The sequence below is a fragment of the Monodelphis domestica genome, chromosome 2 (assembly GCF_027887165.1).
Source record: "Monodelphis domestica isolate mMonDom1 chromosome 2, mMonDom1.pri, whole genome shotgun sequence".
NCBI classification, from domain to species: Eukaryota; Metazoa; Chordata; class Mammalia; order Didelphimorphia; family Didelphidae; genus Monodelphis; species Monodelphis domestica.
Window position 1 is genome coordinate 151,532,031 of NC_077228.1, and position 24,212 is coordinate 151,556,242.

Sequence of the window (24,212 nt, forward strand, 5' to 3'; positions counted from 1 at the left end):
AGGATGTAATATTAGGTCGTGGGATAGATAGATATGTAGATTCAGATACAGCTTTTGTTTAATGAATCAAAATCTTACAATGTCACATCACAAAGAAACACTTTCAGAGGTGATACTACTATTCTTCACACTCCGATAAAAATTTAAAATAGAGGGACAAAAGCCTTCTTGCCCTGCTTAAAAGGCTTATCTACCACCATGAGCATAATTTCCTACTTCCATTTATATTACATAAGTATTGATTTTTGAGTAAAGCTCTCTCAATCACAGACTATAGCCAAGTCAGGACTGGGATGGCACTTTAAGACGTCACTTTATCCCTTTACCACAACAGACCCTTTGCACATTGACTTCTGGAAATACCCACAGCTCAGAAACCTCAGTTGATTGTCCATTATGTTCTACAAAATCAAAACACCTTTTAACAACTTGCACAGGATTTATTGGCTGAAAAAAAATTTTAATCTTTTGCTGGATGATGCATATTGGTTTTCTTTTTCTTTTCTTTTTTTTTCAATGGTGGGAGGGAGGGAGGAAAGAAAGTCAATTTTTGTTCATTGAAAAAAAAAATTGAACAACTGGTAAGAGTCCTTATCTGCCAGAATGAAATTGGAATGGGAGTCAGGATACCTGGGTCTTGTCCTAGATCTGTCACTAATGAGCTGAATGACCTTCCAGAAATTATTTAGCTTCCCTAAACCTCAATTTCCTCTTCTGTGTGTGAGAGAGAGAGAGAATATAAGCAGAACTATTCCTCACACAGTTGGTTGGTGATAGGGTTAAACTAGATAAGGCACGTGAACTATTTTTAAAGAATAAAGTTCCATATAGAGTATTATCTGCTTTACAATTTCTGAGATAGAAGTGGTTACGTCCCTCCAGAGGGGTAATCACTGTGAAGAGTATTAGATTAAAAGAGTCGGCACACCAAACAAGGGAAACTTAAAAAGGAATATGCAGGCCAGACTTTTTTTTAGTACCAAGTCATTCCTACATACAGGACATACTCTTCCCCAAGGGTAAATAAACTCTGCTTGCACAATCTAAAGAAGGGCAAGAACAGCAAGTGATAATGGAAAAATCAGCTCTTACGATTTAGAACTGGAAGAGATCTTGGAAGTCATATGGTCCAACCATTTTATCTTGTAGATAAGGAAACTGAAGCCCCAAAAGATTAAGTGAATCATGCATAATAAGCACCAGAGACAAGATATGAATCCAGGTATTCTGATTCCAGATATACTGACTTTTTCCATTAAACCATGCTCTCTCTTGATCAGTATATGCCAATGTAATAAAAATATAGTTGATGGCATTCTATCTCAGATCACAGGATGCAAAATAATGACAGAGAACAATATTTTCAAAAATCAGATAATATTTAGCAAAATTTTCTGGGCCAGCCCAGCTGACTGTCTACTTTGAGATTTTTTTCTGAAATAGAAATCCACTATTAAAAACAATTTATGTGTACATATACGAATATATGTATTCTTTATATATGTATATATGTTTCTCTGAATGAGGAACCAGTGAATGTGGAAATAGGGGGGGAACCAACAGATCTTAGGAAAAGAAGTCAACTCATAAGCATTCAAGTGAATGAGGAAAATGCAGGGAAGGAAAATGAATGTAAATAATGCTAGAGAGCTACATAATGCTAAAAGCCATTTCATATATAGAAGGGGAAAAAACTGAGAAAACTACAACAAAAACAGAAATTCAGTCATAACTTGCCATAAGCATCACTCCTGCTTGCCTGGATGAGGTTTTAGCCTTCCAGAAAAATAGCTTTCTGTGAGAATAAGCTACCAACTTCAATGCATCATATTACCAAATCAAAACACCTTAGGTTTTGATCATCTCAAGAGGATGGCTTCAGTTTGCTAGTCAAAAAATATTAAATATCTTGTCATCTACACAATCAGAGCCTTTAAAGATTAACTGTTTGATTTCCCCTTTCCCAACAAGATAGCTTGATCAAGACAAAAAGAAAGTCTTAACAGTGTAATTGAATATAGTATCTATGTGATGCAGATTGTTATACATGCAAGCTATTTGCTTGAAGAAGAGTACTTGTGATGAATCTAGCCACTGGAGGGGGAGAAATGATTAATCTAATTTTAAGGATGAGTTTTTCATTCTAACCTCATAAACATTGTGGGTCCATCTACTTTTGCGAATCAAAGATATGGAGTTGAATAGTGTAAGAACAGGAGACAATGTAATCATCAAAGTCTGGGGCATGGAAAATCTCCAAATAAAATTCCTAATTATAACAGAGAAAAATCACTTTTTCTCCCTCCATATCTTAATCCTCCAACAAAAACTTCCCTGTACCATTTTGCTCCCCTCTTCAAGGTCATTCATCATCAGCACAACATCCTAAGGATGCTTTGGTTAAAAAAAAAAATCTAGACGACTTGCCAGATCTTCACTAGCACAAGGTCTACTTATCAAGGGTGTTATTCTGCAAGATGGGCAGCTGTCAAGTGCCAAGAGGTTAACATTACTTTATAAGTACACATCCACATTAGCAAGCCCATTACCTCTGTTCCCATTAAGTATTCTGATAACACCACCTCTATGAGCTCAGCTTAACATTTAAGCCTGCAGCAAACCCATAAATGCACAAAGCTTTCCAAAATGTTCAAGCTAATTTAAACCCTATGGAATTTAATTTTAAAACTGAAGAAAAGAATATGCTGCAGCTATATATTTTTCAATAAAAATATTTTTCCATTCCCTTCATGTGTTCACTTTAAAAATATGAAGAGGAAAGTTTCAGACAATGTCTCATTTTTAAAGAAAAACAAATTACTGTATTCTGAACAAGCTTAAAATGTTTCCATGAGAAAATTTTTACGCAGGTTGTTTTAACAGTGTTTCAGTCAACAGTGTAACCAGACAATTGAAAACAACATATATGGTGGTGCATTATGTGATGTTGGCTTTTCTCCTAATGTGTATCTTCGATTTTAATTTTTGCCAAAGGCTTTTTCTTTCTTATTTAAAAATAAATAAATACTAATAATATTTCCATAGAAAAGCAAATAAAAGAGAAAACAAAAGGAAAAAATCTTCACTTGCAACATGCAAATTTAACTTTAAACTGGTATACCTGAGTATTAATATCTAATTAATTCAAAATTCACTCATCCTTAAAGTTTGTGATTGGAAGGTAAATTGTAACATGGGAAATGATCTCTATATCACTGTTGAAAGAGAAGTAACCCAGAAGCAGCATAGGCTGCAGTCCTCAGACATTGGAGACTACGTGAATTTTTTTAATTAAATTAAAATATTCTATTTTAAAAAGAGAAGGGGGAAAAACCAAAGGTGAGTATTAAGAGGTCATTTTAAAAGGTTAGTATATACTATTTTCCTCTCATTAAGAAGTTATCTCATTTTATTTTCTGTCAATGGGCATTTCAGTCCCAGCTTTTAGGGTGAACTATGCTTCTGCCTAGTAAGTATCTGCAGTGTATAGAACAAATCAGAGAGGGAGAAACAGTGCCAAAAGGTACTTAAGGGGAGGGGGGAAGACTGAGGAATGGTGTGAGTACAGAGCCAAAACCTTTTCCTTCTGGCCACCCCATTGCTCCAGTCACCCAGCTGCTCCCACCTCTCCACATTTTACTGCACTCAGCATTTCACAATTTTCTGCTTAAACCAGTACTTTGAAAAATGATACTCACAAAGCTACCACACACAATCTTAACTGTCATTTCACTGCTAAAGCACAATTTCCACTGATGGTCTTATACATCACAGAGACAGTTAGCCAACCAGCCACCCCTTCTGCCCCCACCTTCACTTGGGAATACCTCTCAGAAGTGACCCAGTCAAGACCTAGCTAAGGCTGTTCATGCATGCAAGCTGAATATGCAAATCTATTTGTTATTTCCCGTCACAGCATGCGTGTCAAAGTGAAGATCAAGAGAAATGGGGATAAGCAGGGATTCCCAGCAAGATTTCCCCATGCCCCATGCCCCCACAAGTGATTCCCTGCAAAGTCTCTGTCTCTGTCTATTTGTCTCTCTGTCTCTCTGTCTGTCTCTCTCTCTGTCTCTCTCTCCCCACTCTGCCTAAAGGGTCTACATTCCCCTTTCATCTGCAATCAAAGCATGCTAGCAGAGCTCCTCTTTTCCTCCCCCAGCACTACAGGTATCCCTAACTCTGCCTGTACCCTATCCATCATTCTCATGCTTCTGTGGCACAAACATCCTCATGCTAGTAAAAGAGCTTATGAGCTTTCCATCTCTCTCATCCTTGCAATAGCCTTCTCTATACATCTCTCCCCCACCATTTCTTCTCTCCCACCCACTCTTCTTTCTCCCTCCTCCCCCCCCACTTCAACACCTGCCCATCCTTACAAGCCATTAGCTGCTCCATTCCTACCCACCCAGTACCCTACCACGCATCCCCTTCCCCCACTATGTCCCCTCTGCCCCCCCCCCCCATTCTTCCAGGTGAGAATGAAAAGTATAATGCTTACAGTTCGCAGGAACTGTATCTCATCCTCTCCCTCGCCCCCATCGGCCATGGTTCTGCTCCTCAGCCGGGAAAGCCGACTCCTGTCCCTTGGTGAAGCCTGGTGGTGGCTCTCTTGCTGCTGCTGCTGCTGCTGCTGCTGCTGCTGCTCCCGCTGCTGCTGCTGCTGCTGCTGCTCCCGCTGCTGCTGCAGCAGCTGCCCAGAGTTGGAGAGCGGGAGGGAGAGTGGGAGGGGAAAGCCGGGCTGCTCTGTGTGGTGTGAAGCAGTCACCCCCCTGCAGAGAGGAGGAGGAGGAGGAAGAGGAGGTGGCTGGAAGGAGGGGGGAGCAACACCAAGCTATGAGATATGACACTGGTCTGTACTGCACTGTGGGGAAGGGGGGGAAGGGAAGGAGGAATGGAGGAGAGGGGACCAGGGGACCGGGGAGGGAAGAGAAGAGCCAGCCCAAGCAGCCCCAGCCTCTCCTCGCTCCTCTCCAGGTTCTGGCTGGCAGCAGGTTGACTGGTCGGCCCGGGCTCTTCTGTTCAAGTGCGAGGAGCTAGAAGGGATTTGATTAGTGATGCGGTGGGGGGTGGGCGGGGTGGAGCTCTTCAGCTCCCCCACTGCTGCAGGTAATCTGCAGACAGTTCGTTCTGCAAGCCAAACCTGTGGCCTAGCGCCCCTTGCTGGTGATAACATGTATGTGAATACACAACATGCGTGTGCACACACACCCGCATACCAGGGAGTACTGGCTACCCGTATTGTCAGACTACTAAACCGTACACTTATGCAGTATGGGCTTAAAACCCTGGACAGGGCAGATTTTTTCCCCTTCCTTAGAACCCTCCGACTTTAAAGTATTTAAGGAATCACAAAGAAACTATCCCGGATTTGGGTCCACTTCCCTTAGAAGGTACTCTACTATCTGCTTTCAGAACTCCTATGGTCCAGTAAATGACTAAACCTCTTTTCTACTATAATTCATACCCTGGGTATCCTTTGGATATATAGTGTTCTGTTACTCCCTTTTTGTCCAGATAATCTGTAATATTCTTAGGTAAAGCTAAATCTTATAGATGAAATCATCATTATGATTACTGAAATTCTATTTTCCTCCTGAGAACCATTTCACAAAAGCTGTGTTCCATCTATATTCTGTACTTTCTAATGTTATACCATTCATATACTATCTCTATGTGAGAAGAAGAGATTTGTCATTACCATATTACAATCAGCAAAACTGAGGCAGTGAGCAAAGCTAAAAACTGAAACAAGAAAAAAAAATTCTCCAAAAAAAGCTCAGAACTTTTCCCATTAAAAAATAAGTGGTAGCTATAATTCTACTTTGTTGTTGTTGTTTTTCAATACTTGTTTGTTTATTACATTAAAATTCCCAAGCATCTCTCTTCCTTCCTCACACTAGAGAAGACATCATTAGATAAAAATATATACATGTATGTATATATATGTGTATATATATATATATATATAACCATATTTTGTTTGCTTCTCTTTATCAGTTCTTTCTCTGAAGGTAGACACATACAAGTCATTATTCAAAAATATTTCTGTTGGTGTATATAATATTCTCTTGATTCTGCTCATTTCCCACTTCACAGTTTCATGTGGTTCCATAGTTTTTTTTTAAAAATTAACTTGTTAGGGGGACAGCTGGGTAGCTCAGTGGGTTGAGAGCCAGGCCTGGAGACAGGAGGTCCTGGGTTCAAATTTGACCTCAGACACTTCCCAGCTGTGTGACCCTGGGCAAGTCACTTGACCCCCATTGCCTAGCCCTTACCACTCTTCTGCCTTGGAGCCAATACACAGTATTGACTCCTAGATGGAAGGTAAGGGTTTTAAAAAAATTAACCTGTTAGTCTTTTTCTTACTACACAGTAGTATTCCAACACAATCATGTGCTACAACTTGTTTATCATTCTCCAATTGATGGAGATCCCTCAATTTCGAATTCTTTGCCACCACAAAGAGAACTGCTATAAATATTTTTAATATATTGGTTCTTTTCCTTTTTTCCTCATCACCTAAGGAAACAAACATAATCATGGTTTTGCTGGATCCAAAGATATACACTCTTAGAACTCTTTTGACAATTTCAGATTGCTCTCCAAAATGACTGGGTCAGTTCACAGTTTCACCAACTGTCTATTAGTGTCCCAATTTTTCTATACACCCGCAAATATTTGTCCTTTTTCTCTTTTATCATGTTAGCCAGGCTGAAAGGTGTGAAATACTACTTCAGAGTTGTTTTGATTTGCATTTCTCTAATCAATAGTGATTTAGCACATTTTCTTTGTTGTTTGAAAAAAAAAATGTGCAGCCCCAAACTAGATATCTACTAGGGTATGTTGGGAAGAATGCTGGATTTGGAACCAGGTGATCTGGGCTCAAATTCTGGATTTCCCAACTTAGTTCCTGTGTGGGTTGTCTTCAGATTCCTTGAATGTACAGAAAGGATTGGACTACCTGCTCTCCAGAGTTCATTGTATTAGATAAAAGAAAATATACAAAAATATTTATAATTCTTCTTATTGGGAATTAAGAGGACACTCATTAATTGGGGAATGGCTGAACAAATTATGGTATAATAATGCAATGAAGTATGTTTTAAAATATCATAAAAGGGAGATTTTAGAGAAATATGGGAAGACATAAGAAAGATGCAGAGTGAAGTGAGTAGAACCAATGGAACAATTTATGTAATAGCAAATTGTATTTAAAAAAAAAAAACAACTTGGTAAGACCTTAACTCTGATAAGACAGCCATGATTCCAGACCACTGAAAGCGAAGCATCAACAACTGACAATGAAGCATCAACAACTAACAGAGAGGGTATATAAATACAGTCAATGTACCAAGTACCAAGTACCAATACCAAGATGTAAATACAGTCAAGGTGGGAGCTTGTTTTTCTTGACTATGAATATTTACTGAAAAAGTTTTGTTTTGTTTTGATTTTGATTTGTCAATGGACTATAAAAGAGAAGGGAAAGGAATAGGATAGAAAAAAGAGGGCCATTAAAGAATCTTTTTTTTCTTTTATACACAGAAGAGGAAAGAAGACCAGAAAACATCATAGTGAAGTAGGACAACTTTTTTAGTTATGTGTTGAATGTATTATATTTTAAATGTATTATGAATGTATTGTATTTAAAAGAAAACCAAATTGTACATAAAATAAGATTCCACATATGATCCTCTTCTGTTATCCTAGAAGTGGAAATGGCCATTTTATCTAATTTGTTAAATTCAGCTTTATTTTCTTTTAAAATAAACATTTTTAGCTTTTTATTTTAGTTTTTTATTCTAAATTTTATAAAACCAAATAAAACAAGCATTTTACATACAAAGAAAAAGATTATAAATAAAATCACAAATCCCTAACAAGCTTAGCTTGCTTTTCTTCATACCTATATAATAAATCCCACCAAAAAAAAAAAACCTTTCTTTCCTACTTGTCTGTGTTTCCTTCTAGATATCCCATTCTCTTCTTTTTACAAATATTTATTTATTAACAGAATTTGTCCTCGAGTATCCCAGGCCCTCCTCATCCTCCCTGAATCACAAAAGGCATTGTTGGGGAAACACACATTTTCATTCAGATTAAGTAACATATTTTCACCTGTCTGGAGGTAACATTCCAAATTTATTCTTACAATGTTAGTTCTATAGCTGCATATTATGTTCTCTTGGTTCTACTCATTTCACTGTTCATTATCTGTGAAATTATTTCTAAGTTTTAGGGTTTAGGTTTTTTATTAGATTTTATTAGCCTGCTCAACATTTCTTATGACACAGTAGTATTCTATCACATGCAACATCAAAATGTTATTGCTAGGTCTAAGAGTACATACAGTTTTCTAACTCTTGGTATGACTCCAAATTGCTCTCCAACTGGTTGGATCAATTCACAGATCCACCAACAATGTATTAGCATCCCCACTTTTCCATATCCCATTCTACATTTGTCATTTTGTCTTTTTATCATTTTAGCCAGTCTAATGGGTATGAGATGGTATCTCAGAATTGTTTTGGTTTGCATTTCTCTAATCAGTAGTAATTTAGAGTATTTTTCATATACCTATATATGAGTTTGGTATCTTCATCTGAAAAGTATTCATATCTTTTGCCCATTTGTCAATTGATGAATAATTATTTTTCTTATTAATCTGACAAGGTTTTCTATATATTTTAGATATAAGACCTCTATCAGAGAGATTGTCTATAAAAATTTTCCCTAATTTTCTGCTTTTCTTCTAATCTTAGCAACATTTGTTTTATTTGTACAAAAATGTTTCAATTTGATGTACTTAAAATTATCCATTTTATATTTCACAGTGTTCTCCATCTCTTGTTGATTCATAAATTCCTCTCCTATCTATAAATTTGATAAGTAATATGTCCCTTGTTTTTCTAATTTATTTATATCTCCTTTTATTTCTAGAACATGTATCCATTTTGATCTTATCTTAGCAAATGGTATAAGATATTGGGCTATATCTAGTTTCTGCCAAACTACTTTCCATTTGTCCCCACAATTTTTATCAAATATTGATTTCCTATCCCAAAACCTTGAATCTAAGCTTTTGTCAAAAAAATGTTACTGTTATCTGTTTTTCTATTTGTTGTAGGTTCAGTATTATTATTTTTTTAAGTTTTTAAGGTTTTACCATATATAGCCAACTCCCAGTCACCTGGCTGTTCTAACTAGGCAAGGGTAATCAAATCTCTACTTCTATTACTTCAAATGGATCTGGCAATAATCTCTGTGACTCCCCAGACCATGTAATAGAGCATGTATACATATATATTTGTAAAATAGGCATAAAGAACCATTTACTTCCCAGGGTTGTTTTGAGAAAGCCCTTTGTAAGTCATACTGGGTTATGGAAATGTAATTTGTTATAGTTATGGACTTTGTTTTTGACATATAACTGCAACAGGAGGGGCTAGAATATGTTTTTGTTGTTATTGGAGACTAATTTGGGGTGTTTCTAGGGGAAAACATATTCATGTACTGGTTTCTTTTGTGTCTCCAGTATAAAGCACAGTGTGTCACACATTATACCCATGTATATTTACGCATGTAAATACTTTTTTGACAGACTTCTTCTTTACCAGGAGTTCTTTACACAGATAAAACACAAGCTTGAACAAAAAATAAGTAAATAAAAATAATCCAACAATATAGATTAGATTGATAGAGATATTGATATCTAATATGAGCTGATATAGATAAATATCAGATGAATATCAATAGGTATCAAAATGGATATTTAAATATAGATATGATGTCAAGGTGATACAGTGGATATAACATCAGATCTGTAGTCAAGAGAACCTAAACTGGAATCTTTCCTTAGCTACTTACCAGCTGAGCAACCCTGGCCAAATCATTTAACTTCTCTGTGACTCAGTTTTCTCATATGTAAAATGAGGATAACAAAAGTATATACCTTCTAGGATTGTTATAATGTCCAACTTGCTTTCCCAAAAGCTTTTTCAAAATGGTTTTTATCAATTCATATCTCTACTAACAGTGCTAAAGCCTACCAGAACTTACCTTAGTGTCTTGCATGTGGCTGATATTTAATAAATGAACACTGACTGGCTGTGATGACTATCCTCTCATATCTTTTACAATTATAATTTTAAGACAGAATGTAAGGGCTTTATTTAAATAACAATAATGGACATTCTTTGCTTTACTTCCTAATCTGAAAAAAGATTTGAAAATTTAACCATTAAAGATAATATTAGCATTGGTTTTCAATATGTATTATTTTCTTTTTATACATTTTAATGTTTTTAGGATATATGTATATTATATTGTCAAAAACTTTTTCTGCATCTATTGGTATAATCATGTGCTTTTCCTGCTTTTGTTATTAATGTGGTCTTTTGAGTTTAATTTTGGTAATATTGAACCTACCTCCTTTGTTGGTATAATTCCAATCTGGTTTTAGTGTATAATCTCTGAAAGTTTTCTAAGGTAAAATATAGGGTCAATATTAAGAAAAGTAAACTGAGTAATTTTAACCTTAAAAATTAGTGATATAAATCTGCCTATAAAATGGAAGACTGCAAATGGATTAGAAAATAAAGTTTAGAGTGGAATAAGAACAGGCATTTATTGAGCACCTACTATTTGCTAGGCATTTCATTTAGTGTTTTAATAAATACTATCTTATTTGATCCTCAAAATCAATCTGTGATATAGGTCCTATAATTATACCAAAGTTACAGTTTGAGGAAACTGAGGCAGCAGGTCAAGTGCCTTTTCCAGGATCATACAACTGGTGTCTGAAGCCAAATTTGAACTTGTCTTCCTGACTTCATACCCAACATTCTATCCATTATATTACTCAGCTGTCTAAGACATTTAAGTGCCTACTATATGCTTAAGTACTTACTAAGTTCCAGGCACTGTGTTAAGCACTTTACAATTATAATCCCATCTGATCTTCATAATAACCCTGAGAGGTAGATGCTATTATTATTTCCAGTTTATAGTTGGGGAAAATCAGGCAAACAGAGAAGTGACTTGCCCAGGACTACACAGCTGGTGTCTGAAGCTGGATTTGAACTCAGTTTTTCTTGACTCTTGGTCCAGTGCTCTATCCACTGTGTCATTAGTTACCTCTACAAAATTGAAAGAAGTCTCTAGGTAATGACTCCTTCCTCTAATTTAGTTTGTAAATCTTGCAGATCTTTTATCCTTCCCTGGGTGCTATGAGACCAGGGATGCAGTTTGAGCTGGGAGCAACAGGGCATAAGGGTCTTTATTAGATGCTCTTCCATGCCTCTGTTGAGGATGATGCCCCAGAGTTTCAGATAGATGAATCCCAGTTTCACACTCTCTAGTCTGTGGTTGCCATATTCCCTAGAAAGTTCTGTAAGTTAATGACCAAGATTTTCCCCACTCTTGTGGCACTCAGAGAAAGAAGGTTTATATGAAGCCGGTAAACTTCCCTCATCCTGAGAAGCAGGGGGTGAGAATTGAGATTTCTTGTGCCTGCTATTGCTTATGCCACCATCATTTCTTGAATTAAACCATTTTTCTTCATTAATTTAGTGTCAGTCTTGCCCCATGCCTTATGCACATCCAGATCACCTAACATGGAAGCACCTGTGTTTACCCTACTAATGTGGGTGGTAATAACCTCCTTTATTAGCTTCACCAATGGAACAGGCTGGTTTTTTTTAAATTAGTCAGACCGAGACAGTCACTCACTTAAGATGAATATTATAGTCCACCCATAGTGTGAGCACAATGAACTAAACTGAGAGGAGATTCCTTTCTCCTTGTTCCCCCCTAACCTTTTCCTGAGGATCCAAGAATTGGACAGTGAGGGGATAGAATTTGTTTCTGTCTGTGTCATTAGTCCTCAGTTTTAGGTACTGGTGATAAATTCCACCAAACTGAGAATTTGTACCATGATGGTGTTGGAACCCAGATTTCTGGCAGGATGTTATAGCCAGCCTGACCAGCAAAAACCAAAGAACCAGAGTGCTTGGACTAGAGTTCAAAGAAGAGAGGACATTGGACTTGGAACTGCTAGTGTACTCCAGAGGAACTGAGTTAAACTATGTATATATTTGTTATACCTTTGGAAGTGAATATTTCTTCGTAAAATCTAAATTGTTAGTGGTTAAATGAAACTGGGATATAAGGGACCCACGTACACTTGAGGAAACCCCATCAGTGAAGGCTTGTAGAGGACTTAGACAACCACAGTCCCCCTTAAAGATACTGTAGAACCCTGGGGGAAAGGTAAAATGTAACATACCAGGGCAGTAACTATTATATTGCCTTATGAAGCTACAGTTTTTGTCTTGTTTTGCTTTAATGCTTGAATATAAGATGAAAGGAATTTTCAGTGGATGGGGACAGAGCTAATAAGTGTACTTTGAATCCAAAGGGTATCATAAAGGGGAGGCTAAACAAAAAAACTCAAGAAACTAGTAGTAAAAATAGTTTTCACCATTTTACAGTTCCCATTTGCAAACAGGTATAGTAAACTCAGTTTTTTTCTGTAATTATAAAAGTGGTAAAATAAGAAGTGATCTTGACCTTAACTAACATTTAGTTTGAGGCAGGGAATATATTTCTAAAACAACTTGAATTTTGAAAGTTCATATTTTTGGCTTCACTAAAAGTTTAGTTTCAGCTTCATTATAGAAACATTTCTGAGGTGCATATGGGTGCTAGCCTTCAACTTAGAAGACCTGAATTTGAGTCTTGTTCTTTGTCACTTATCTGGAACATAATCCAAGGCAATTCACTTAACTTCTCTGCATCTCAGTTTTCCTCATTGGTAAAATAAGGATAATAATGAATTAATCACCTATTTTAGAATTATTGTAGGAAAAGTACTTTTTTAAATCTTAAAAATAAGCTACTGAAAATAGAATTAGACCTTTTTTTCTTTTTTGAAGAGCCAGAAAGTACCTTCAAAATTATGTAACCTGACTTCCTTGTTTTATTGGGAATCCAGCTGCAGAACTGGGACTAGAATATAGGTTCTCTGATTCCCACACCAGTACACTATAATAAAATTAAGTTCAAAAGAATCTACAAACCCACTTTTCCATGAGCTCAAAGTACAATTCTCAAGAGTTTTGCTAGATAAAACTATTTCACTAATGTAGAATTTTCATAAATATTATTGTTACAAAATTGTTTCTTTATTTCTAATAAATTACATATATATGTTACCTTCTTCCATTAAAACTAAAATCTTAATATTACTTCATTGGAATTTTCAAATTTCAATAATATAACATGCTTCAATTTCAAGTTTCTAGCCATAACAACACAAACTAAGTTAGAGATTTCCTTTTTTCATTCAGTCCAAAAATGTGAGGTTTCGGTTCTTTTTCCTAATCAATATTAAATTCTGAGGGTATAAAAGAAAAAAAAATCTATTATTTAAAAATTGCTATTTTCTTTTTTCAATAGCCATCTAACTCAGAAATAGCTGAAGTGGTAAATTGTTCATTTGGCAAAATTGTAGATGTGCTTGAGGAAGGGGGAAAAAGTCAAGCCAGATTTGAAGATTTTTCCATTTAGAATTGCAAATTACTAAACATCCAAATGTTGCCTACAAGCAATAGAAAATTAAGCTTTTCTCCATGGTGTATGCTCTAGTCACTTAAGAAAATGTCAGGTAAAATATTTGGAGAAGTCGTTTTAGCAAAACTTCTCTCAATTAATACCCTATAAATCAAGAAAGTTATGGTTTCTGGTAAATCTACTGCAAGTAGCACCAGCTTGATATAAAATTAGGTCTGGAAAGAACTCAAGAATCTTGCATTTAGCCCATCCCTGGCTCTTTCAGGAAGATGTATTACTCTCTAATTGTATAATCTTCAAAAAAAGGGCAATTTTATAGACTTTTATAGGATCACTGGATATAGATGCTGGGCTAGCAAGGACCTAAGAGGTCATCTAATCCAGCCTTCCTGAATTTTTACCAATGAGAAAACTAAAGGTCAAGATCAAGCGACTTACTCAAGATCACATACATGATCAGTAGGTGGTAAAGATGGGGGTTTTCTCCATTCCAATATTTAACAGAGTACCTTTAACTAAAACACTTATTTTTATTATTCCAATTCTGTTATATGCCACCTCCCCAGAGCAGATTGATCTGAGCAGCAGATCAAAGATCCCTTCCCACAATTCTGTTGACAATGGTACCCCAGAGTTTGAGGGATCATTTTGCTCAGGAATTCATCCCTACACATCCTAGTTTGTGGTTGCTAACTTTCCTAGTAAATACTATCACTGAGTAATGAAAATTATCCTCACTCCTGTGGCATTGGAAGACAGAGTTTTTTAAGTCAAAGCCATGAACTTCTTTTACCCTAAAGAGGGTGAGAATTATATTGTGCCTGCTATTCCTGATATTACCATCAATTTACTAATTAAATTGTGCTTTTATTACCATCAAGGATTGAAGTGATTTTTAAAATGCTAAATCTAAAAGAAAGGAGGGAATTTTTAGAAGGTGTGGGGTGGGACTAATGTCATGTTACCACTACATCATCTCATACTCCCACTGGGAGAAATCTATAAGGAATCTTAAATGCAGGTCTATCTCTCTCCTTGCCCCACCCCTACCTCAGATGTCTTTATTTCATCAATTAAATTCTTTCTTTTTAAAAAAGTTTGGCACAAAGAACTAAACTTAATATTCTAATGTCTCTGGAAATGCTTTGACTACCTGTAGACTTTAAATGATCATGAATAACTGCAGCAAAGACTGACTATCCTGAGTTTAAATTTTACTGACACATTTGACTTCACTGAATTTATAGCTTCCTTTTAACAAATTACAATCTGGTAAAATTACATGGGAATTGGAACTAGACCACTGATTTCTTTGGTATAAAGAACCCCAGATGAGAAAACTCATATTTAGGACAGGTTGGCACCTTTTCTGCCATATATTATCTTAAGGAATTTCCTGGAGTCAGGAATATATCTTCCCGAGTTCAAATCTGATCTAAGACATTTACTAACTGTGCAATTCTGGGCAATTCACTTGCCACTATTTGCCTCATTTTTCCTCATCTGTAAAATGAGTTGGAAAAGGAAACAGCAAACCATTCCAGTATCTTTGCCAAGAAAACCCCAAATGGGTCAAGAAGAGACAGACACAACTAAAAAATGATTGAATAATAAAAAACAAATTTCCTAAAACTTTGAGAGATTGTCAGTCAATGTATGTCAGAGGTGGGAGTTGAAACCAGGTCTTCTGGATCCAAAATGAACTTTCTGTATATTGTGTAACACTGGCTCTCAAGACTATATATATCGTGTTTTAATATTTCTCAGCCTCAGAAATGTAACTGTGGGTCAACTTTTTTATGTTTTAGTATCCTATGAAAACAATGTATTATAGCAAATAGTGCTAAAGTTGGAGTTGGGAAGACCTAAGTTCCATTTCTACTTCTAATGTTTACTAGCTATTGGGATCATGGGCAAGTCACTTGAGCATTGGTCTCTTCATTTGTAAAACAGTGTTCATAACACCTATAGCATTTACTTCACCAAGTTGTTATGTCCAAAACAGATGAAATGAATGGACTAGCCAATGAAAGTCAAGTCCTTAGAAAAATTTTAGACTCATCTATATATGTGTATTAAGTAAAGCTTATATAGATATTTCCTGTCTGGTTCCAATCCAACACAGGGAACTTGGTTTCCAACCATGAGTAATTAAGGGGTACTGATCTAGAATTCACATACAGAGGGACAACTTACTGATTCCTCAGTATTTTTTTTCCTTCCTGAAAGTGAGTAAGACAAGAACCACTGTAAGCTATCAGATGGGGAATTTCAAGAGATCAAGATTAATATTTTTAAAAATCTCAGTTTTGATTCAGAATCATTTGTTTTCCTCACTTCACAGTCAATTAAAAAACCTTTAATCAAGAATGCTATTCACATCCAGAGAAAGAACTGTGGAAATAGGAACACAGAAGAAAAACAACTGCATGATCACATGGGTTGATGGGGATATGATTTGGGATGTAGACTCTAAACAATCACCATAGTGAAAATATTAATAATATGGAAATAGGTCTTGATCAATAACACATGTAAAACCCAGTGGAATTGCTCATTGACTATGGGAGGGGGATGGGAGCAGGGGAGGGAAAGAACATGGATCATGTAACCGTGGAAAAATATTCTAAATTAATTAGTTAAATAAAATTTTTCAAATTAAAAAGAAAAAACTTTCATCACTGAGGGGATGTCCATCAATTGGGAAATGGCTAAATAAGTTGTGGTATATTGTTGTAAAAGAACATTATTATATCTTAAGAATGGCAAACAGAACAATTTCAGAAAAACCTGGAAAGATATATGAACTAATGCAAAATGAAGTAAGCAGAACCAAGAGAACATTGTATATAGTAACATTAATATTATATGATCAACTGTGAATGACTTAACTATTAACAATAATGCAAGGATCCAAACTATCCTAAGATATTCATGAAAAAAATGGCTATCCATCACCATATGTGGAATTGATAGAGTCTAAATGTTGATTTAAGTATTCTATTTTTCATTTTATTTCCTACATGAGTTTTTTCTTGAATGTGTGATATGTGTCTTCTTTTACAACATGTCAAATATGGAAATTAGTATTGCATGATAATATATGTATAATTTATCACATTACCTGCCACCTATAAGGATGATATTAGAAATTAAGTCTTGTTAACATTAGTTTAGAGATAAGAAGTGAAGAAGCTGGCTTGGGAAGGATTGGAGTTTGAAACAGATGTGAGACAGTGTCAGTTTCAAATGTTGACATGTGTGGGAAGGGTAACAGTTTTTCTGTGGCAGTTGGCCTCTGGAAATTACTTTCTCTCAATCTCTCTCTCTCTCTCTCTCTCTCTCTCTCTCTCTCTCTCTCTCTCTCTCTCTCTCTCTCTCTCTCTCAGTAAAATTTAAACTCAGGATAGTCAGTCTTTGCTGCAGTTATTCATGATCATTTAAAGTCTACAGGTAGTCAAAGCATTTCCAGAGACATTAGAATATTAAGTTTAGTTCTTTGTGCCAAACTTTTTTAAAAAGAAAGAATTTAATTGATGAAATAAAGACATCTGAGGTAGGGGTGGGGCAAGGAGAGAGATAGACCTGCATTTAAGATTCCTTATAGATTTCTCCCAGTGGGAGTATGAGATGATGTAGTGGTAACATGACATTAGTCCCACCCCACACCTTCTAAAAATTCCCTCCTTTCTTTTAGATTTAGCATTTTAAAAATCACTTCAATCCTTGATGGTAATAAAAGCACAATTTAATTAGTAAATTGATGGTAATATCAGGAATAGCAGGCACAATATAATTCTCACCCTCTTTAGGGTAAAAGAAGTTCATGGCTTTGACTTAAAAAACTCTGTCTTCCAATGCCACAGGAGTGAGGATAATTTTCATTACTCAGTGATAGTATTTCCTAGGAAAGTTAGCAACCACAAACTAGGATGTGTAGGGATGAATTTTTAAACTTGAGAGCATTTTTAAGGTGAGGATTCTCTCTCTCTCTCTCTCTCTCTCTCTCTCTCTCTCTCTCTCTCTCTCTCTCTCAAAGGTGGGAGCTGGTGACATCTTTTCTCTCTCTCCTTACTGTCTGAGGTAGAAGGAAAGGAAGGAAAAACCTAAAGGACCTAAGTGATTTCCTTTTCCAACTTGGGAAACACTAGTAACTATCTATTGCTGTTTCATAGATCGTTTTGTCTCTGAGAAGGCCAAAGAAAGACTGGATCTTTGGTTTGGACTCTGAGTCTGTTAAGGCTCAGAGTCATAACTTGGTTCTTGCTGAGGCTCAGGCAGCTAACCTTTGTTATTTTTGTAATTTAGAGACAAAGTTAAGAATTATATACTTCGTATGAGGATAATAGTGTTTAGTTTATTGTACAATAGGGAAAATTTGCGTTAATCAGATCAGGAAGGATCAGTATAGCCTGTGGAAACAGGAGAAGTTGTTCCTTGCAGAACCAGGAAGTTTTATTTGGGTAGAGTTAGAATCCCTTAGAGTTAGAAATTCTCTTCTATCCTTATATTCTCAATAAATAATTTATTTTTGTATAACACGAATCTCCTTAGAGTGCTTGTGCCTGGCCCTGAAGAGAAGTTCACTTATGAGCTTCACTTCACTTATATAAACTGAAGATACTTTGGAAGCACAGCAATTAATCAATTAATTGACTCATTATTTTACAGTTTTTGAATATTATTTTATACACCTTAGGGAAGGGTAAGAAGAAGGATAAAATATTGAATTGCAAAGTGTCAGAAAACTAATGTTAAAAATTATTTCTATCCTCAATTGGGGAAAAATGCAATTAAAAAAGGAAACATTCCATCACCATACTTCACCAGTCCCTCAGTCATTCATGGCCAAAAAGCAGTTCCCTTAAATTCCATGTTTTGGATTGGAAACAGGGTTAAAATATCTCAGAGATGTGCTGATAAAAGTTTAACTACCACTACACACACACAAAAAAAAAGGATGTACCACATGACACACTTTTGAATTTAATTTTCATTATTAACATTTTTTCCATTACTATTTTTAGTCTAGACAATTAACAAAATAAGAACTCAAGCCCCAATTTATATCTTTGCTGATTTCTGAAGTAGAAAAGTTCAAATTGAAAATTTAAGAATTTCCTCTTAAGGACTGTAACAGTCACCAGGGAGCAGAAATCTGGAGCATGGTCTAAGAACTGAGTCCTTACTGGCCAATCCCACTAGTCCCCTAAATACATAGAAAAAGTATACAAAGTACTTTGCAAACTTTAAAGTGCTATCTCAGGTATTATCATTCCAGTTCTATTAACTTTTCCCAGCACATATCATATTGCTATGAAATACATTAATGTATTTCATACATGTAACAAAGAAGACTTTGTTGTTTGATGTGATTATGTTGTCTTCAAAAGATTTATTGAAGAAAAAATCTACCTCTATATGAATGCAGAATAATTATGGAGTTATAAACCCCAGTGAAATTTTACATTGACTTTTGTAATACAGTCTTTTGTCTGATTTTCTTTTTAAATTCTTCTCATTATCAAATTGAATACTTAATTGAAAACTTAAAGGTGATACAGGTCTGACGTTTTCTAATATTTTTTTTTCCCAAATTTCTAGAGTCTTAATCTTCAATTATCTTTCTTGGTTATACAGATTATATATTAAGTTATACAGATGAAAATATATCATACAATACCCAGAATGAATGAACATGCCTACTGGGAGCAAGATAGCTTAATAAAGAGGAAAAGTCACTGCTCTAGTGAGAAAAATTCCCCATTTCTATAGTGGGGTAAGCTACATAGGCACATGATCATGTTGTTTATTCCTCTATATGTTGACTTCTTCCTAGAATCTCTCTCCATCCAGGAACTCTCCCTGAAGAAAATTTTGAACTTTGTGAATCTTTTCTTAAAGATGTAAATTCAATGAAGTCAGATTTCTCCTCTTCTAAGATCTAAACAATCCTGCCCCTTTTACATACATGGAGTATCAAGTAATCATTGTCCACCAATGAAGAGTTACTCACTTGTTTTAGTCATGTCTGACTCTTCGTGACTGCATATGGGGTTTTCTTGGCAAACATCTTAGCGTGGTTGCCAGTTCCTTCTCCAGCTAATTTTTCAGACGAGTAAATTGCAGCAAACAAGGTTAAATGAGTTGTCCAAAGTTATACAACTATTAAGTTTCTGAGGTCACATTTGAACTCAGGACTTCCTGATTTCAGGTCCCGAACTCAATCTACTGCTCCGGATGAGGAGAATCTTATGCAAATGACCTTGAGCCCCAGGGTACACAAACATACAACTGAAATGGCTTTGTCTACCAGCACATGCTAGGGAACATAATACTAGGATTTGAAGCAAACAACTTCTGACCTAGAATCAAGTATCAAATCTGATTTCTTAGCACTACTCCTGTTAGCAAACATAGAACCTTGGAATTGGAGGGGAACTTAGAGATCATCTGGTCTAACCTGCACGTGAAAAGGAATGCTCAATCTTTTTTCATAGTACAATATCCCCTATCAGGGCTCTCCAATCACAATGGAAGAGTTTCAATAAGAGAGAATTGGATACTACTGAGGCAGCTCATTCCGATTGGCAATAATAAAGGATTTTTTCCTTTCATTAAGCTAAAATTTGCCTCTGCAGTGTCTCTCCATTGTTTCTAGTTCTTCCTTTCTGAAACAAGTTAAACAAGTTTGTTGTTTACATTTTAAAATTTTATTTTATTCCCACCACCACCACCATTACATATGAAAACAGTTTCTAACATTTTTCAAAGATTATTGAGTCTTAAATTCTCTCCCTTCCTCCCTCCCTCCCCCCAACCTCCCACCCCTGCTGAGATGGTAAGCAATCTCATATAGATTTTACATGTGCAATCATGTAAAATATTTTCCATATTGATTTTTTTATGGAAAGAAATTCAAATTAAAAAATTAAGTAAGTGAAAAAAAAAGTTTGCTTTGGTCTGGATTCTTTTTCTCTACAGTAAATGGCTTTTTTTTTATCATGAGCTCTTTGGATCATTGAATTGCTAAGAATAGCTGTTATTCGGTTGTTCATTATAAAGTATTACTATCACTATACAATGTTCTGATTCTGTTTGTTTCTCTCTGCTTCAGTTTGCATAAGTCTTCCCAGGTTTTTCTAAGCTCCTCCTGCTTGTCATTTCTTACAACACAATTGTATTCCATTACAATCATATACTAACACTTACTTGGCCATTCTCTAATTGAGGGATATCCCCTCGCTTTCTAAAAATTTTGTCCCCTAAAAAGAGTTGCTTAAAATATGTTTGCACATATAGGTACTTCCCCTTTTTGGTTTTTTATCACTTTGGGATACAAACCTAGTAATAGTATTGCTGATTCAAAGGGTATGTATTGTTTTATAGCCCTTGGGGCATAGTCCAAATTGCTCTCCTAAATTTTTAATCAGTTTATAATTCTCTCAACAATACGTTCATGTCCCAGCTTTCCCATATCCCCTCCAAGTTTTGTCATTGTCTCTAATAATCAATCTGATAGGTATGGGGAGGTACCTCACAGTTGTTTTCACTTGTATTTCTCTAATTAATACTGATTTAAACATTATGTATGTGATTATAGAGAGCTTTAGTTACTGTGTTTTAGAACTACCTATTCATATCCTTTGACCATTTATCAACTCGGTAATGACTTATATTTTGTATTCAACCTATTTCTCTATGAATTTGAGAAATGAGGCCTTTATTAGAGACTGGTAAAAAGTGCATGTGTCATTATGATTATTATATGTTACTTTACATCCTACTTACCCCTGTTTAGCTTCTGACCTCCACTTCCCCCAATTTGCCCTCTTTTATATCAGTCCCACCCCCTTCGGATCCCCTTCTCCTCATAGTCTCCTGTAGAGAAAGATAGCTTTCTATACTCAATAGATTGTATATGTTCTTCCCTAATTAACTCAATTCTGATTAGAGTAACGTTCAAATGCTCTCCTCCCCACATCCCCCATCTTCCCCTACACTGTGAATACTCTTTTGTGCCTCTTTTAGGTGCAATGATTTAAGTTGTCTATTTTCCTTTCCCCCTTCCTCTCAGTAAGTTCCTCTTACTCATGCCTTCATTGTATTTTATTTTTATATCATCCCATCATATTCAATTCACACCCCTGCCCTCTGTCTATGTATACTCCTAACTGCCCTAATAATGACAAAGTTTTTTGGCATTATAAGAATCATCGTCCCTTCTAGAGATGTGCACAATTGAACCTTATTGAATTTTTTTATTCTTTTTCCTGTTTACCTTTTTATGATTCTTTTGAGTCATATTTGAGAGTCGTTTTCCATTCAGCTCTGGTCTTTTCATCAGGAGTATTTGAAAGTCCTCCATTTCAATGAATACTCCTCTTTCCACCAGAAGAATTATGCTCAATTTTGCTGGGTAACTGATTCTTGTTTAAAGTCCTAGCTCCTTTGCCCTCTGAAATATCATATTCTGGGCTTTCTTTTAACATAGAAGCTGCTAAGTCTTGGATTATACTGACTGTGGCTCCACAATATTTAAATTATTTCCTTTTGGCCACTTGTAATATTTTCACCTTGACCTGAGAGTTTTGAAATTCGGCTATAATATTCCTGGGAGTTATCCTTTTGGGATTTCTTTCAGGAGGTGATCAGTGGATCCTTTCAATTTCTATTTTTTTCCTCTGTTTCTAGAATATCATTTTCTTAATGATTTCTTGAAAGATGATATCCAAGTTCTTTTTTTTTTGATGGTGGCTTTCAGGTAGTTCAATATTTCTTAAATTATCTTTCATAGATTTATTTTCTAGGTCAGTTGTTTTTCCCATAAGGTATTTCACATTTTCTTCTGTTTCTTCATTGCTTTGACTTTGTTTGATTGTTCCTTGATTTCTCATGGAGTCATTAGCTTCCACTTGCCTAATTGTAATTTCTAAGCTATTATTTTCTCAAGTGAACTTCTGTACCTCCTTTTGCATTTAACCAGTTCTACTTTGTAGAGTTCTTTTCCTCGGTGAATTTTTGTACCTCTTTTTTTTCCAAAGGACCAATTCTGTCTTTCAAAAAGTTTTTCTCTTCAGTGAAATTTTGTATATCTTTTTTCCATTTGGCTAATTCTGCTTCCCAAGCCATTCTTCTCTTCTTTGGATTTCTATGCCTCTTTGACCAATTGTCCTATTCTGCTTTTTAAGAAATTAATTTGTTCAGTATTTTTTGTGCTTCCTTTACCAAGCTGTTGACTTTTTTTCATGATTTCCCTATATTATTCTTTTTTTTAAACCCTTACCTTCCATCTTAGAGTCAATACTATGTATTGGCTCCAAGGCAGAAGAGTGGTAAGGGCTAGGCAATGGGGGTCAAGTGACTTGCCCAGGGTCACACAACTGGGAAGTGTCTGAGGCCAGATTTGAACCTAGGACCTCCCATCTCTAGGGCTGGCTCTCAATCCACTGAGCTACCCAGCTGCCCCCTCCCTATATTATTCTTATTTCTTTTCCCAATTATTCTTCTACCTCTCCTATTTGAGCTCCTCCATTATTTCTTTTGAGGCTTTATATCAATTAATATTTTTCTTGGAGGATTTGGATATAGTAATATTGACTTTATTGTCTTATTCTCTTTGTCTACCCTGTCACCAAAATAACTTTTTATGTTGAATTTCTTTTTTGTAGTTTATTCATTTTCCTGCCTTTTAATTTTCTTTTAGTTTAAAAAACTGTTAAAGTTAGGCTTTGTAATTGTAATGAAGAGAGCACTATTCCAAACTTCAACTTCTTTGTGCAGCTGCCTCTATAGCTGGCACTAGGAATCCATCTGCTTTCAGTTCTTCCAAGGTGGTATGATGATAGGAGAGATGTGCTTACTACTCTTCCAGCCTGTGTTCTAGTTTATGAATAACCCCAAATACTTTTTAATCCCTTCAAACTATGGTCAGGTTCTCTTGCTCCTCTATTGCTGCAAATGCTATTATATGCTGAAACTCCTCCTCCAGGACTACAACTTAGCTATCTGTATGGACATTACAACAGAAGTCTTGCTCCAAAAGCCAGGAAATTGACCTATGAAATCTCTTTCCAAACAGTCATCCCACATCTTTTACCATCTGTGGCTAAGAGTTCTGGCAGCCTTGGGTGCTGCTTTGGCTGCACCCAAGACCTGTTGCCTCAGTGAGGCAACCCTTTTGTGCTGTACTCCATCTCCACCCCAGTGCATAGATCCCTCATGACAACCTTCCAAGTTGTTTTGGGCTGAAAAATTACCTCACCTTGTCTTTTTGTGGGTTATGCTACTCCAGAATTTGTTTTGAGGCATTATATCATTACTTTTTGAAAGGTCATTTGGTAAAAATCAGATGGATCCCTTTACCATCTCTGCCATCTTGACTCTGCCCCCTCCTAAGCAAGTCTATTGGTTTTTTTCCCAATAAATAGCCTTTTAAATATTCAAAAATAGCTAGTAAGTCAATCATAAGTTATTTCTTTCCCCAAGCTAAACATCTACATTGTCTTCAACTGACCTTTACATGCTACAATCTCTAGAATTTTTACCTTCATGGTCAACCTCCAAACTGAATATTATGCTTCAGAGATGGTCTAATTAGGACAGAGCATAGTGGAATGATATTTTTCTTCATTTGGGAT

The 24,212-nt window shown here is 35.8% G+C and overlaps 1 protein-coding gene across 1 annotated transcript in view; it reads right to left on the bottom strand.

Annotated features, from left to right (window-relative positions):
* Positions 1 to 5,149, bottom strand: part of RYR2 (ryanodine receptor 2) — a 760,518-nt gene extending 755,369 nt beyond the window's left edge. The window contains exon 1 of the mRNA XM_056816085.1: positions 4,499 to 5,149. Coding sequence (XP_056672063.1) covers positions 4,499 to 4,546 — 48 coding nt within the window. The 5' untranslated portion in view covers positions 4,547 to 5,149. The remainder of the gene's footprint in view (positions 1 to 4,498) is intronic.
* Between the last annotated feature and the right edge of the window lie 19,063 nt (positions 5,150 to 24,212).